We start from the raw sequence: 15587 nt of genomic DNA on the forward strand, positions 1-15587 counted from the left end.
AATTAAAGGTCTCTCGCTAACTCGGTCATATTTGCCTTTTAAAGGAATACAAAAAACAAAATTTTAAATACGTAGTTATAAAATATATTTTAACAAGTTACAAAAAATAAATCAAATGGCCTTTGAATGAAAACCGTTTTTACGGCTATACACTAGCCACGGCTTTTTTGGCAGCATCTTCTAAATCTACAGCTGTCCGTATATTCAGTCCTGATTCCTTAATAATTCTTCTGGCTTCATCAGCATTAGTACCTTCTAACCTTACTACGAGTGGAACTTTTAGAGACATAGTTTTTAATGCTCCCACGATTCCATTAGCGATTGTAACACAATTCACGATTCCACCAAATACATTTACCAAAATAGCTTTTACTTTCTCATCAGAGGTAATAATCCTGAAAGCAGCACGAACTTGATCTTCTTTTACACCGCCTCCTACATCTAGGAAGTTTGCTGGATCTCCTCCATGCAATTTTATAATGTCCATTGTTGCCATCGCTAATCCAGCGCCATTTACTAAGCACCTGTAAATAATCAAAATATAATTAATCCAATACACTATTGACCCTTCATACCCAATGTTTCCAGTCATTCCGATGTAGTTAAGATTGTATTTCGAGGCCTCAACCTCTCTCGGATCGTTCTCACTTGTGTCTTCTGCACTAAATATTTCCTTTTGTCGAAACTGAGCATTGTCATCAAAATTTAATTTGGCATCTACAGATATTACTTGGTTATCATCCGTTTCTACTAACGGATTAATTTCTAATTGGGTAGCATCGACAGAAAGGAATAGTTTCCACAGTTTTTTAATCTCATTACTAGCTTTTTGCTTCAAAAGTCCTTTAAATTCAAGGAACTCTGCTAGTTCATCTGCCATTTGATCTGTTACACCTTTGAATATATCAACAGGTACATTTTTTATTAAATGTGGTGTTTTTTCTGCTACTGCTTCAATATCAACTCCTCCCGAAGGGGATGCAATGATTACTGGGCCATTTCTTTGTCTATCCATTAAAATACAAAAGTAAGTCTCTCTTTTAATGTTTACGCTCTGGGCTATCATAATTTTATTTACTAATATTCCATCTCTAGGTGTCTGTTTTGTTATCAGTTTATGACCTAACATTTGACTTACAATAGCCTTGATATTATCTCGTCTGGAAATATTAAGCTATTATTTAATGTTGTATTTGTATTAAACTAATGAATATTTTATAGTCAGCATTATATTCTTACGTTCTAGTGAGATTCTTACTTTTTAGTAACGTGCACACCTCCTTTAAAGCCATTATCAAAGTGACCTTTGCCTCTTCCCCCCGCAAGAATTTGTGCTTTGATAACGTATTCATTTACATCTATAAAAAAAATACAGTGGAGATCAACTTAATGCTAAACTATTATCCTGTATACATACTAAATTTTTCGAAATCTTTAAATCCATTTTCATCTACCATACAAAAATCTTGAATAGCAACTCCATTTTTCCGCAGAAGATTTTTGCTCTGATATTCTAAGAGATTCAAATATCGCACAGGTACCTAAAAATAAAAACATATTAAAACTAAGCTGTAGGTACTAGTTTTTAAAATGAATACGCACTGTAAAAATTTTGCCTTTTCTAGCAATTTTTGTAACAATGTTCCATAAAGACATGATGTGAAGTATTAAAACACAATATTGATATTAAAACATTTATTTATTTATCAAAGTCCACTCTCAAAAGTCTCAAATATTGTGAAAAATAATGACAGTTGGAGTGAGTTCCGTTTTGCACTACTCACCCAGGCTGCGTTCAGCGAACATTGGGTAGGTTTGTCAAGAATCTGTGTTCTGTGATCACCAGTTGCATCATTTTGACTAATTTGAGTAATTTCGTAATTTGTAAACTCTCATTATAGCAATCGGCAATCGCTTTACATTAACAAAGTAATATAAAGGCCGTCACTATTATTATATTTTATTTTCTGTGATCTGTAACAAATTGATAATAAAATATGATTTGCAACTAATTTATGAACAGTAAAATCAAATCATAGTATTTACATTTTACATTTAGGTCTAGGACATTTTAGGAACTGTGTCATGTTTATTGTACAAAACATTAAAAACAAAGAGAACAGAATGAAATTTATACAACACATATTAGCTTGCATATTTTGTTCGTGTTTAATACACGTCAGTTCACTTTTTATTTGAATAAAAGCGTCTATTTATTCATTACGAACTTGTAAAATTATGGATGAAATCTGGCAACATTGCCATGGCGTGGTGGTAAAAGTTGGGTCAACTGTCATTACTGTCAACTTTGCGCGAATTCCGTAAACATGAATGAACAACCAAGGTACAAAAGAAAAGAAATGACTGAAAAGTATAAAATGAGTGTAAAACAGAATGTGGATTGAAAAGAAAAAAATAAAATGTGCAAACCGAGAATCCATATGATAACTATGAAGTTCAATGTGTGATAGTGAGACGTCGACTTGTCAAATTGAAGATTATGACATAACAACTAAACTGTTCGTTTTGCAAAGAGATCCTTTCAATTTTTGTTTTTGCTAGTATATTGCTTTAGATCACGAAAAATTTATTTAATATTAATTATTACTACATATATTTTCGACTGGAATAATTTTATAATCTATAATTGAGCTATTCAAATATAACGCATCAGTCCAAGCATTAAATACAGCGTACAGTGTTGCCATATTTCCTTTCATTGGATCAGATGTTTGTTCAAATTTGTCAAAACGTTGTATATTCATTCCATTATCTCAATAATTACATTGTAAGTGCATATTTTTATTGTTTTAAAATGTTTAGTAATATTTAATTCTTTAATTACAATTTTATTTTCCCGATCCTAACCATTTTTAAGAGCAATATTCACGTTTGATTAAAGTTTTTTCCCAACTCCCATAAGAGCCTGTGTAAAAGAGCATCATTTTTAAATTCATTTTTCAAAAAAACTACGTTGTCAATCGATCTGATATTTTTACACAAGTCAGTTTGCATATTTATTAACAGATTTCAATTGCTTTGAAAACATTCTTACCATTTTTCTTTTGGTATCGAACCTCCTTAAACGAATAAGCCTCAAGCGGGTAATTTAAAAAATTATATTTGAAATGTTATGTAGACTGATAATTAATGGTATTTACGTTTGTATAAATTAAATTAATAATTCATGGAAACTCAGAAACATATTTTTTATACAGTTATACTTATGAATTTAGTTACGATTGCGATAAATAAGGTTAACCTGCATAACCTACAATTTTCATTGAATTGCAAGTGTAGGATATATATGTAGGTACTAGGTACCTATATTTAAAACGAAAAAAAAAAAAACTACACAAAAACTATTCAATATGTCTAAGAGATTATTAAGTGATTATGAAAGTTTCAGAAAAGTGCTATCTGAATCCAAGAATATTGTGGCTCTAACAGGTGCGGGAGTATCTGCTGAATCGGGAATCCCTGTTTTTAGAGGGAAAGGAGGATTGTGGAGAACTCATAGATCAGTAGATTTAGCAACTCCACATGCTTTCCATGCCAATCCGTCATTAGTGTGGGAATTTTATCAGTACCGAAGGAACATTGCATTTAATGCACAACCAAATGATGTAAGTGTGAAAATTTTATTATCGTGCACGAGTATTATAATTTATATTTATAGGCTCACAAAGCCTTAGCCAAATATGAGAAAATTTGTAGAGAAGAGGGTCGTATATTTAGTATAATTACTCAAAATGTTGACGGACTACATCAAAGGGCTGGTTCAGAAGAAGTTATAGAATTACATGGAGCTTTACATAAAGTAATTTGCACAAAATGTAAATTAGTCGACGAAAATTTTGATGATCCTATCTGTGAAGCTTTGCGTAATAGAGGGTAACAGGTTTTTTTTTCCTTGTAAGCAGATATCTATATAATTTTTTATCAGAGGTCCTACAATGTCAGATCAAGATCTTCCTACGATAGATAAGAAGGATCTTCCTAAATGTAAAAGGTGCCAGGAATTGTTGCGGCCGTATATTGTATGGTTTGGAGAGAATTTGGATCCTAAAGTATTACTTCAAACCAGTAAGGAAACAGTACTCTGGTCTAATTATTATTAAATATATTACTATATTTTCAGGAGAACTCGTAGAAAATAAATGTGATTTGTGTTTGGTGATTGGTACATCTTCTGTGGTGTATCCCGCAGCTATGTTTGCTCCAATTGTAGCAGAAAGAGGGAAAATGGTTGCGGAGTTTAATCTGAATGAAAATCCAGCAAATGATCTCTTTACATTTCATTTTCCAGGTCAATGTGGATCAACCCTACCTAAAGCTTTAAATATGTGATTGATTTTATTTTAATGCACAAATAAATTAACCGGTCTGGTGGATTAAATACATTAAAATTATATTATCATTGGCTTTATAATATTGTATAATAAAAATAAATATCTTTTCAATGCATGTATCTTTTATTAATAAATTAATGGGTAAGATATTGTAAATAAATATATATTTTTTTTACATTCAGTATATACAGGATGTTTTAACAAATATGGAATGTAGAAATCTGTACAGTTCGTACAATATTTGTCGAGATTGAATTTCTAGAAAAGAATTAAGTCAATAAAGTTCTGCGTTATTTTCAAAATATTAAATTATATATATATTAAGTAGATTTTATTGGATTAGAATGTGTTTTTATTTCTTTTAGAGTACAGTATCATCAATAAATGAGAAGATAATACAATTATAAACAAGATTGTGACGCAGGGGTCTTCTTGGAATTCTATGTCAATCGATATCGTACAGACTGTACCTTCTATAGATTTCATAAATTAACCCATATTTATTAAATTACCCTTGGCATTACACTGGACATTACATTAAATAAGGTATCACATACAATGTAGTTCGTGTGATAAATTAACAATAACTAACCAATTAACAAATACAATTTTAGAAAAATAAGTTTTAGAGACACTGCGGGTGTATCACCAAGAAATGTTTTTTTTTTGTTTCGATTTAGATCATTTGAAGTTGTTTTTTTTTTGTAGGTACTGTATCTACATGTTACTTTTTAAATAAAACTGTATATAGTCAGTTTTTGTAAAATTTATGATGATAAAGCAATTATTTTTAAATTAACTAGTATTTAAATTGAAATATAATAATATAGTATTTCCGAGGTAAGTCCTACATTAGGTATAATGTAGATTGAACCTCATTGCTAAACCACAAAAATACTTGAAACTGTCCTATTCAAGTAGTAGTAGTAGTAAGTTGTTATCTGATCACTTTTATATTTCCTGAACACACAAAATAATCTTTTACCAACAACACTTACAATTACGTTACATAATATGTTAAAAATTAAAATGACCAAATATTTTAGTCTTCATAACTGTATAACCACTGAGGTTAGGCAACCAACATCGCACGGCTGGTACTGTCAACTAAAAATGCCTAAATCTCGGCGGCACCAATATTAATGATTCCTTTACAATGGACAATGACAAATCATTACGCATACCCTTGAGATAATGCGATCGCTGATTGGTTGAATAGAATCTCGTGAAAAATTACACCAATCTCGAGCGTGGACGTAACGGTTTGTCAAAATTTAAGAAATTTTTGTTACCAGTACCAATCGTGCATTGTTGGGTTGCCTAAGATAGGCGGTCACGTGGCTTATAAACATTTATGAAGGCTCTGTAGGTAAAGAACTGTTAAAAAAATAATAAGTAGATAAAATGTTTCAGGGCAATATTTTTTGAAATTTAATTTAAGAATATTAAATATCCCAACTAAATAAATGATGCTTAACCAGCATGTCACGTACTCCATCCTTGAGTGGTTGGTTGTTTGTTTCTTTTTTAACTGGTAATTCCCAATCTGGATTTAAGCTAAAGGATAACTGTGACAAAATTCTTAGGTCACATTTAATCTGTACCCATCCAGGACTATACACAAATGACCAGGGATGATACCTGAAAAGCGAAAATGTAAATTGTCTATAGCATTTACCGTAAAACTAACCATTTTTGGACCACTTCACTTGAAGAACAAAGTACTTCTAGCCATAAATGGAGGACCTGTTCATTGAGACCCATGCAGATCAGAGAACGAAGTTTTACATCCATCTGAGCATGTGCGTTATCATGAGATAAATTTATAGCTTGCACACAGCGGTAGAGTAACTAGAATAATAAATATGTTTCAAATGTATTATAAAAATCTATAATTTACCTCTTCTGGTGTTAAAACTTTTCCATCTTCGTCTAATCTATAAGTTTTACATAGCACAAGTCTGCTGTAAACCGAGTTGAAATCTTTCTCCACTTCCTTGGTAGCAGATTCTTCTATAAAAAGCCATGGATGGCAGGGGCCACCTACATAAAATAAAATATAGCATTAATGGTATTTGTAAGTTACTGTGATTACACACCTAAGAAATTTGGACGTTTCATTCCATGCTCTAAAACCTGTTTAATTACGGGACACAATGTGCCTCTAACCAAATCAGTAACTGTTTCTGATATACTATCATCCCCAGCACTACTGTATTGCTTACTTCTTTCATCTAACAATTGAACAAACTTAGCTGGGAACCAACCTATCAAACAGAAATCCTTCTATTGAATACATTTTAAATTATAGTGGGGCTTTTACCTCTTAAACCATTTAATTCTCCTACCCAACAATGTTCATCTTTTTGGCTAATTATAGTAATTATATCATTTTTCCTGAATCCAAGTTCATCATCATCATGTCTTTCAAAATCTACAAACAAAAGGTAGAACTACTGACAACATGCGACTTTTTAGTTTATTTACCTAACAGAGCTTTAGCTCTTCTTTTTCGAGTTTTAGAAACATTTATGTAATTAGCGTGGTCATTTGCATGGCTCTCCATAGAATAATCAGCAACCAAACTAATTTCTGAACTTAATTTTGGATCCAGCTGTAAAAAATGCCTAGCAATCTTAAAAAAAATAACGAAATTAAGTTATACTCGTAAGGTAACTGCTTTATATTATTCTTACTTGTAAAATCGCTTCTCGGAGATCAACCAAAATTTCAGTTTGTTTTATATTTTTACTCTTTATATCATCTTCAGCATTTTCATTGAAAAGTAGAAGTTGTATTACAGATTTATTTTTCTTTACTTGGCGCCTAAAATGATATATTTTTATCACAAGAACATTATTATACACAGGGTGTTCCTAAATATCATGTACATAAGGGAGGGGGTAATTCTTTGGCTTATTTCATGACTAAAAGTTCATAAAACATAGTTCCGCAAACGCTTCGTTACCGATCTACAGGGTGTTGAAATTTTAAGATTTTTTAAGTTTTTTCTTTATAGCTCCCACAGTTTTTGAGATATTTAGCTCAAATTTGGAATATTGGTTACGCTGTAGGGCTTACATCATTGGACATGCCAAATGGTCGTGATATTCTATAGAGTGATATTTTTTCGGGGTTCATACCCCCTTTTCTTCCACTGAACTTTTGTGCGGTGTGCCGCTAGTAGATTCTAAAATCAAAATTGGATTTTATGTTTTGTTGAGAACTTTTTGCCTCTTATGATTTTTTCGTATCTGCGACCGTTATCGAAAAAAAAAATAAAAAACAATTTTATGTAATTCGTTAGATGAAATTTAAATTCTTAAAATGGTCCAGTAGGCTCTGGCTTTATTTAGATAATCTCTTGTTTCTATTAATTTTGACAGTTTATTCGCCACTACCTATTAGAAATTAAAGCTGGGATGACCCATTTCAAAATTCGTAAAATTTGGCATTGTTATGAGATTATAATGAGTATTTAAAACACTTTTACACCTTACAGTTTGTAACATAAACCTTTAATTTTTAAACATATGCAGACCCAAGTTACTATTTCAAATGCGAACTTTTTGCAAAAGGGTTATCGTGTGATTTTTTCTTTTTTGCGACATGTTTGCACAGCAATAATATTTCAACTAAAAAGATCTAATCGAGAAAGGTTCCGAGTCGCATAAAAGGATTTCCCCGAGACTGCCGGGGAATTATGTTTTTAGCGGTTACTTTTTATTATGTAGTCTGACTCTATGATCCGAACATTGTACGTTAAACAGAATTTTGTTCGGACCATCCAAACGGGCATTTGTCGGGCCGGATTAGCGGATATTCAGATTAAGGTGAGTTCGATTAGTCTATACCGTATTTATATTGCTCAGGCCCTCAGTATCTAAGCTTAGATTCTGCAAATGCTAAAACTGATCAAAATTAACTTAAGATTCCCCTATAATTATCACCTATGAACAATAAAGTAATGTGAAATGCAGCTGATATAGATAATCTAAATAAAAAAAACGTAGGTTTACGTGTTAAATGATTGGCAAATTTTTAAAATCAAATAGCGAGTACTCAAAATTATAATTAAGAGTTGAAATTTGGCGAGAATTTTTGTTCCAATGTTTAGAACAATATTTCATCAATGGAACGAAAACAATTTTTTTTTTTTTTTTCAAACGAAGCACCCTAACGTATATATAAAAATTAATTAATTAATTAATATGTTGAAAATTTGGATTGGTACTCACAATATACATCAGTTTGAGGAAGTCATAGGTAATATAGGAGTTTTAAAGTTTTAATAAAAAACAATTTATAAAAAAGATTTATTATAAGAAAATAATACCTTTACCTTCATAATCACATATACACTGCTAAAGTCACTTTTAAATAATTTACTTAAAAAAAGATCAATAGATTGGTGTAAAATATTACAATGGTAACCGAAATACCCACAATTAATAAAATAATTGGATGATGTAAATCAGAGTTTCCCAAACTTGGATGGACTAAGTGACGGTGATATTTTGATAATGAAGCATAGGACTCGTACGATTCATTAGAAAATTATTTGTAAACTCATACGGAGAACTTTCATGAGGGAAAAAATTCAAATAAATCTTGCAAAATAAAAATTAAAGTAGGGGTGCCCAACTCTGAGATCTCGAAAAGGATCGCAGATATAATTGCAAAATAATCATAATTGTAAATATTTTGCAAAATAAATTTTTCTAAACAATATCTATTTAAATTTTAATTAGATAGTAACATTCCATTTTTCAAATTGAATAATGCTGTAATTTTAAGAAAAATAAAATAGGAAAACACCTGTTCGTGTCCATCAGCTGATTATGAAAAAATATTTTGCAAATGTCATTCAAATTTTTTACATCACAAAAGTTCTCTGTGTGGGCCTAGAAACTATCTTCAAAAATACAATAAGGGTCCCACGCTTCATTATCATTGATGACCTGCAATAACTTCCACATAAACTACTTACTTAATAATTTCATTTTTTACTTAATATAAGAATAACTATTTAATTTCAGATCTGTAAGCAACTTCAAGTTAAAAAAATTAATTCAAATAATCTGAAATTGTTTATTTTTTTATGTGTAATTAGTGCAATTTAGCACTAAAAAATAATACACTTTAATTTAATTTAAATTACTTTTGTTGCACTTCCTTTGGAAGACAGTTTGAGAAACGCTGGTGTAAATACAATATAATTTAAAGTTATATATAATATATGCACCCCTTATTATACAGGGCTGGAAAATCCACATGGTCCATCTGCCTTTACATGAGAGCGACAAAGTAAAGTAAAGAAATCCGTGCGATAGACAACGATGGCTATAGTGAAGACGTTTCATAATCTGAATAGTCCCGTTTCGGGTTGGAAGCGGGAGTGACTAATCAGATTATGAAACGTCTTCAATGTAACCATCCTTGTCTATCGCACGGATTTCTATGACTTACTTTATCGCTCTCGCATAAGGGCCGATGTACCATGGGGACTTTCCGAACCTGTATATATTTTTTTTTATCACTTGATAGAAACGAAAAAATAGTATATTACACCTCTTTAAATCACAGAAGACTTGTAAATTACTAGACTAGAACTTTTACGAAATATATCTTATATCTTTTGTTGTCTCTGCAGTAACATGAAATATATTTTTTATGGTTGAACAATTTCTGGGCTGGTTGCCACCCACTTCGTTAGTTTGGACTTCTAGATATTTTGAGACATACCGCTCTTTTCCCAGATTCAGAGTTTCTTCTGAAGAAGAGAGCGGTATGTCTCTCAAAACATTAACAAGTTTATATTGTTCAACCATTGATAACTGACATGGAAGCCCGCACACCAATATTTTTTATAAGAATAAGAATTGCATATATCTTATAACTTAGATTACATAGACATGATAGGTAAGTAACATTAAAAAAAATAATCAGTTAATTTTCAGAACTAACACATTACATAGTTAAAGTGCCATAAGTACCTAATGTATACTCCAGACATAATAACTTAGAATTCAAAGGTTGGATTAATATAGGTTCATGATATTTATTGTTGCCTGTATGACTCTGCATATTCGCAAAGTTCCACACTCGAATAACGCCATCAATGGTTCCCGCACACAATTCAGCCCCATCACAACTCCAAATTAACTGAACTACTGGAGTGTCTTTACATCTCAGTTCCACAACTATTTTAGATGTCAATAAGTCCCACACACGAATTTTTTTGTCTTCACTTGCACTAGCTAAAAAACGGCCCGACGGGTTAAAGGCTAGATCATAGATTGTGCCTTTAGCAGCATGCAAAAGTCTCATGGGGCTTGCTTTACTTAAACTCCACAACCTAATATTTCTGTCAGCTGAACCTGTCGCTATATAAAGACAGTTTGGATGGAAGTCTAAACATGTAATAGCTTGAGTATGTCCTGAAAACACTCTCAAGGTCTTTCCATTTGTAATATCCCATAATCTTGCCGTTGTATCCATGGACCCTGTTACTAGGTATTCACCATTACTACTAATTTTCACACAGTACACTGGTCCTAAATGACCTGTACACTTTTTCAACAGTTTCATATCTATTAGATCATATATACATATACTGTGATCAGCTGACGCAGATATTAATTTACTATTATTTGGTGATACAGCTATGCTGTATATTTGACCAGAGTGATTGGTAAATTTTAACTCTTTATAATGTACTTGACTAAAAAGTGAGTCCAAAGAGTGAATTGGCACTAACTTTAGTACGTTATTTTCAGACAAAGCGACTAGTCCACACTGTCTTTTTAATAATCCACATGATATGGCCTGTTTATTATTACTTATTTTTATATTATATATAGGCAAAGGTTCTTTTTTTAAGTTTTTAATTGCATTTAACAGTTCTTGAAATTTGGAATCTTTCAGAACATCGTCAGCAATCATTTTTTCTATGTCCTTTGCTGAAGTTTCTTTATCGTTACATTTTTCAAAATCAAACCAACTCTGTAAAATTTGTAAAAAGAGAACATGACAACTCTCCAATACAAATTTTTTTAAAACTGCAAGAGACTGTTCTTTTAATTCAATCACAATTTTTTTAGACCTGAATTTTTCTTTTAGTTTAGTTATATCACCATCACTTGAGAATAAATTAATCAAATCTCTAACTGTGCAATCACATTTACCTTTATCGATGGCGGGTAAATGACATTTTAAAAAAGATGCAGCTCTCTCAGAATGTCCTCCGCCCACAATATCTATATAAAGGTGGCAAAATAATGGTCCTACTATCTGTTCTACATCGTGGCAATGATTTTTATGTTTTGTTTGATCCTTTAACCACAGAAGAAATTTTGTGAAGTTTTGATCTATCACCAAAGGGTCACTATTATAACAGCTGTATAAAATTGAATTAGATCTTCCTACACCACTTTCTAGTAATGAATGAGTTATTTGTTCATTCTTTGTGCTTTCAAAGGTTTGCAAAGTTGTGTAATTTCTCTTATGGAGATACCCTGTAACTACATTTTTCACTTCACTTTTGGAACGTCTTACTTCATTATTTTCACGTTTTACATCATCCATACTATTCATCAAACAAAGCAGCTTTGCATAGTCACAAAGAGCTTTAAAATCAACATGTTTTACGTGCATAAATTATCCCGTTAATAAATGTTATGTGATGATGAAGACAGAGGTTAGGTTAGAAATGAAATCAACAATGATAAATGTGCACTCTATTTTACCGACATTATAGCGCATTTCTTTAAAATTGAGACATAATTACATGATGAGAAACACCAACCAGGATTATTCTACTTCATTTTAAATTTACCCACACAAACTTTTTATTGATTTATTGAAATAAAATCCTGTATCAAATATATGTAGCAACTATTCTTAATAATTTTTTCTAGTATTTTTAAAATAAAATTCAAGTTGCCTAAGAATTGAAGAAACTCCTAAATGTCTTATGAAGTGATTTTTTTGTTAACTTAGGGGGGAAACCACATTAGGAGCTGATTTTTCAGGTGTTCCTCAAGAATTTTTTTGAGTGGGACAAATCGCTTAGGATTTGATCAAACTTCGACATTATTTTATCAAGATTTTGAAATACATTTACAAATTTTTTCAAGTCATTTGTGTTGAAAATGCCGAAGTTATGGGCTGTTGTTCCACCGAAGGTCGTCGTCTGTTAATGTGTAAGGTAGCAATTTTGATATGAAAGCAAAATGGCTGTTTTTCTGCATTATTAACATGTTTTCCAAGAATATGAACCTCATCGTGGGTAAAAATTGTGAATATTGAAGTTTTGACACGTGTTTGAAAAAAAATTTATGAACTTTGACCATTTTATTCCGATCCGATTTTTTAACCTCCTAATGTGGTTTCCCCCCTTAAACACAAGCATCAAATTTTAATTTTTGTGCCTACCTATTATTAACTCAATTTTAAGCATAGAAATTGTTAATGGTGTTAATATTATCATTGTTATATTTACTTATCACCAAAAACGTTTGAAATTTTTTCTTAACATTATTTTCTTATAGCCCTAAATTGAGAAATTATGTTTCATGCTGCTGGCTAAATTATTTATCACTTACATAACTTCAAACACGGCCTTAAAAACTGCAATGTGTAGATAATTTCCTACCTTGCCAAGTGTTGTTTTGGAAGGTTGGGAGCAGCCTCTGGATTTCCAACTAAAGTTCCTTGGTCAGCCATCAAATAAGCAAGATGACGTCTTCGATACGTGTCTATCATGACCTCGTTCAACGAGTTTGTTAATTGAGTTGATATCTACAATATGAAATGAAAAAACGGAATAAGAAAATATTAAAACATACCTACCTCTAATAGTTTATCTACATCATCAATATATCCCGGAATGTCCGAGAGCGCATTAAATATTTGAGCAGCATTTTCCAGTTCCTTAAGTTGTGGCTCTTTCATTTTAAGCATGCTAAGGGTAATTTGGAATAAAACGATAGAGCCTTCAAAAAAGAACAAGTCCCAGATCCTTAGCAATATTTTCATGTGCACTACACTTGCAAATAATGTTAGAAACCACTGTAACGTTATCAGTGACAATTCGATGTCATGGTTCTTCAAGGTTTCATCCAGGTCAGGCAGATAATTTGTAATTAATGTCCGTAGTACCCGCTGATCTGCTTGTATACCTATTACAATACAATTAAGTACTCAATTGGGAATAATCAATTAGAATAAGGGAGAAAAATTACCGAGCAGTGTTGAACTATAATATGATGCTGGCAATAGATCTTCTACAATTGTTACCATTATCCAAAAGGCATTTTCTTCTTCCATAAATAATAATAATGACGCACCTATCATACCCATTCCTTGACAATGACTGTAAAAAAGTGTTTCGGTGAAAATAAATTTATCTTTTAAATTAACAGTATATCTTACCCTATATCTGGATACAACCAGGCAATGCCTCGTAAAATTCTCCGTAATCTAGGAATTCCTGTACTATTAATATGACTGTAACAAGCATTTGTAGGCATTGTATGCAATAAATCCTTTTCAATTTGCTTAGATGTCATAAGAGAATCATTACTGGACATTTTAACAATATCTTTATAGCACAACTCAGATTGTTGTTTCTTTTCTAAAGCTCCGGACATTCTCATCCACATTTGAGCCCTTAATGAATGAGGAATACCCGACTTTACCATGGTGAGGAGTTTGTCTGTTCTAGGTAATCTAAGTTCTACTTTATCCCACGTTAAATCTGATACCTCTTTGTTATGAGAGAATTCTAAATGTGCCACCCACTGCAGTCTGAAAATTATTATTTAATAGTGTAACTGATTTAGTATTTCTTAAGAAACCTGTGTTGAGGATCTTCTACAAATGGGATGCCAAGGAGTTTGTTTGAACTTTGCTCGGGGCCATCTTCTTCATCGACACGAAATCCAAATTCATCAAACCTAAAAGTTTGTAAATATGTCAGAGAATAATATCCGGGTTAATCATCTACTAATGGTACCTATATTCAGGTTGTGAATTGGGATCATCTGGTACAACCGACTGTTTTGCCATAATGTCTTGGGGCCACATACTAGGTGTCAAAGCAGAAAAAGGACCACCCGGCGTAGGTATTAACATATCATTCAAATTTAAACCTTCAGAAAAACTATCATCCATATCATCAGGCTCTATAGCCAATTCAAATTCTCGCCTCTGTAATATATAGAAATAAATAAAAAGTTAAAATAATACTCTTCTCTTACAGTGTGGGCATCTTTTCCAACATAACCTTCGTGATTTCTATTTTCAAATAAAGACTTAGCTAAATCCATTTCTTTTTTGTTTACTATTGCATTAAATAAATAAATACTGTTGATTTTTATTTTATAACAGCGTTAAAGATTCACAATATTGAGCTGCTAGGAGTTGGTAATTTGTATGAAGCATAATTAATTAGCTCATTTTGGAACTGTTATGTTATTTGAGAATAATTTGATAAGTAAAACAAATTAAAATACAAATAATTCAACCTCCATCTGTTTTGTGACAGACAGCAAAACTACATAAACCATAAATCACAGAATATTTATAAAAAGTCTGAACCACTGAACACTGAACTCTGACATAAAGGCAGTTCAGTTTGCGAACGAAGTAGTCCGGTGTCCCATGCATCCGAATTCCGACGATACGAAGGTCCGAAAGTGTTCCTATTGGTTAATATATATTCAAATTTTAACCGCTCATTTACATCCGAAATTTTTAAAATTCATACGACGTCGGAAAAAGTAGAAATAATTTTAACTTTTATCCGAAATCGTACGTTTTTTAACCTCACTTTTTTATTTCTTAACGTGCTATGATTGTTGTTTGGTATATTTACAGTCAAATAAATGTTATATTATAATGTCCAATGTAGAAAATATAATATTACGTATATTTTCTATAATATATACCTATGGTTGTCATTTGAAAATGTTTCACCTTCATCTTGTAATAAATTCCATGGTTCTATACTTGATTTCTATGAGATTAATTTCAGATGCATGTGAATTATATTATCATTCGTACGAATTAAAATATTTTCGGATATCGTACATCGGATGCATGGGACACCGGCCTTAGTAGTTTAATTTAAGTATTCTCTGTGGTAAACAATGTCAACTAGAAACTAGAACTGTTCAACATCTATAGTTCATCGCTTACTTCTTGGTATTTTAAATTCTAAAGTTTACGTAG

At 31.6% G+C, this 15587-nt stretch overlaps 4 protein-coding genes across 6 annotated transcripts; 1 reads left to right on the plus strand and 3 right to left on the minus strand.

Annotated features, from left to right (window-relative positions):
- Nucleotides 1–61: 61 nt before the first annotated feature.
- LOC108914690 (succinate--CoA ligase [GDP-forming] subunit beta, mitochondrial) lies at nt 62–1726 on the minus strand. The gene is made up of 5 exons (XM_018720542.1): nt 1603–1726; nt 1418–1541; nt 1259–1358; nt 576–1160; nt 62–524 (listed from the first exon to the last, which is right to left on the minus strand). Exons 1-5 carry the CDS (start codon nt 1654–1656, stop codon nt 146–148), a joined length of 1242 nt encoding a protein of 413 aa, XP_018576058.1. The 5' UTR covers nt 1657–1726; the 3' UTR covers nt 62–145.
- Nucleotides 1727–2318: 592 nt separating this feature from the next.
- Nucleotides 2319–4419, plus strand: LOC108914697 (NAD-dependent protein deacylase-like). Of its 3 annotated transcripts, none has more exons than XM_018720553.1 (5): nt 2319–2344; nt 3404–3626; nt 3680–3894; nt 3947–4086; nt 4142–4419. In XM_018720553.1, the coding sequence occupies exons 1-5, from the start codon at nt 2328–2330 to the stop codon at nt 4348–4350; spliced, it is 804 nt and encodes a 267-aa protein (XP_018576069.1). In that variant the 5' UTR covers nt 2319–2327; the 3' UTR covers nt 4351–4419. The 3 variants fall into 3 exon arrangements, with proteins under 3 accessions (XP_018576069.1, XP_018576067.1, XP_018576068.1); XM_018720551.1 differs by lacking the exon at nt 2319–2344 and adding an exon at nt 3212–3309; XM_018720552.1 differs by lacking the exon at nt 2319–2344 and having other exon boundaries at nt 3259–3626.
- A 1308-nt stretch (nt 4420–5727) lies between these two features.
- Nucleotides 5728–14683, minus strand: LOC108914712 (small G protein signaling modulator 3 homolog). Its single transcript, XM_018720578.1, has 14 exons — nt 14615–14683; nt 14371–14564; nt 14213–14311; nt 13788–14162; nt 13598–13728; nt 13206–13534; nt 13009–13154; nt 7049–7178; nt 6840–6987; nt 6676–6786; nt 6452–6619; nt 6253–6395; nt 6043–6203; nt 5728–5993 (listed from the first exon to the last, which is right to left on the minus strand). The coding sequence occupies exons 1-14, from the start codon at nt 14681–14683 to the stop codon at nt 5798–5800; spliced, it is 2400 nt and encodes a 799-aa protein (XP_018576094.1). The 3' UTR covers nt 5728–5797.
- On the minus strand, nt 9848–12111 carry LOC108914713 (TAF5-like RNA polymerase II p300/CBP-associated factor-associated factor 65 kDa subunit 5L). The gene has a single exon (XM_018720579.1). It carries the CDS (start codon nt 12006–12008, stop codon nt 10323–10325), a length of 1686 nt encoding a protein of 561 aa, XP_018576095.1. The 5' UTR covers nt 12009–12111; the 3' UTR covers nt 9848–10322.
- Nucleotides 14684–15587: the final 904 nt, after the last annotated feature.

The sequence above is a fragment of the Anoplophora glabripennis genome, unplaced genomic scaffold (genome assembly GCF_000390285.2).
Source record: "Anoplophora glabripennis isolate ALB-LARVAE unplaced genomic scaffold, Agla_2.0 scaffold727, whole genome shotgun sequence".
NCBI lineage: Eukaryota > Metazoa > Arthropoda > Insecta > Coleoptera > Cerambycidae > Anoplophora > Anoplophora glabripennis.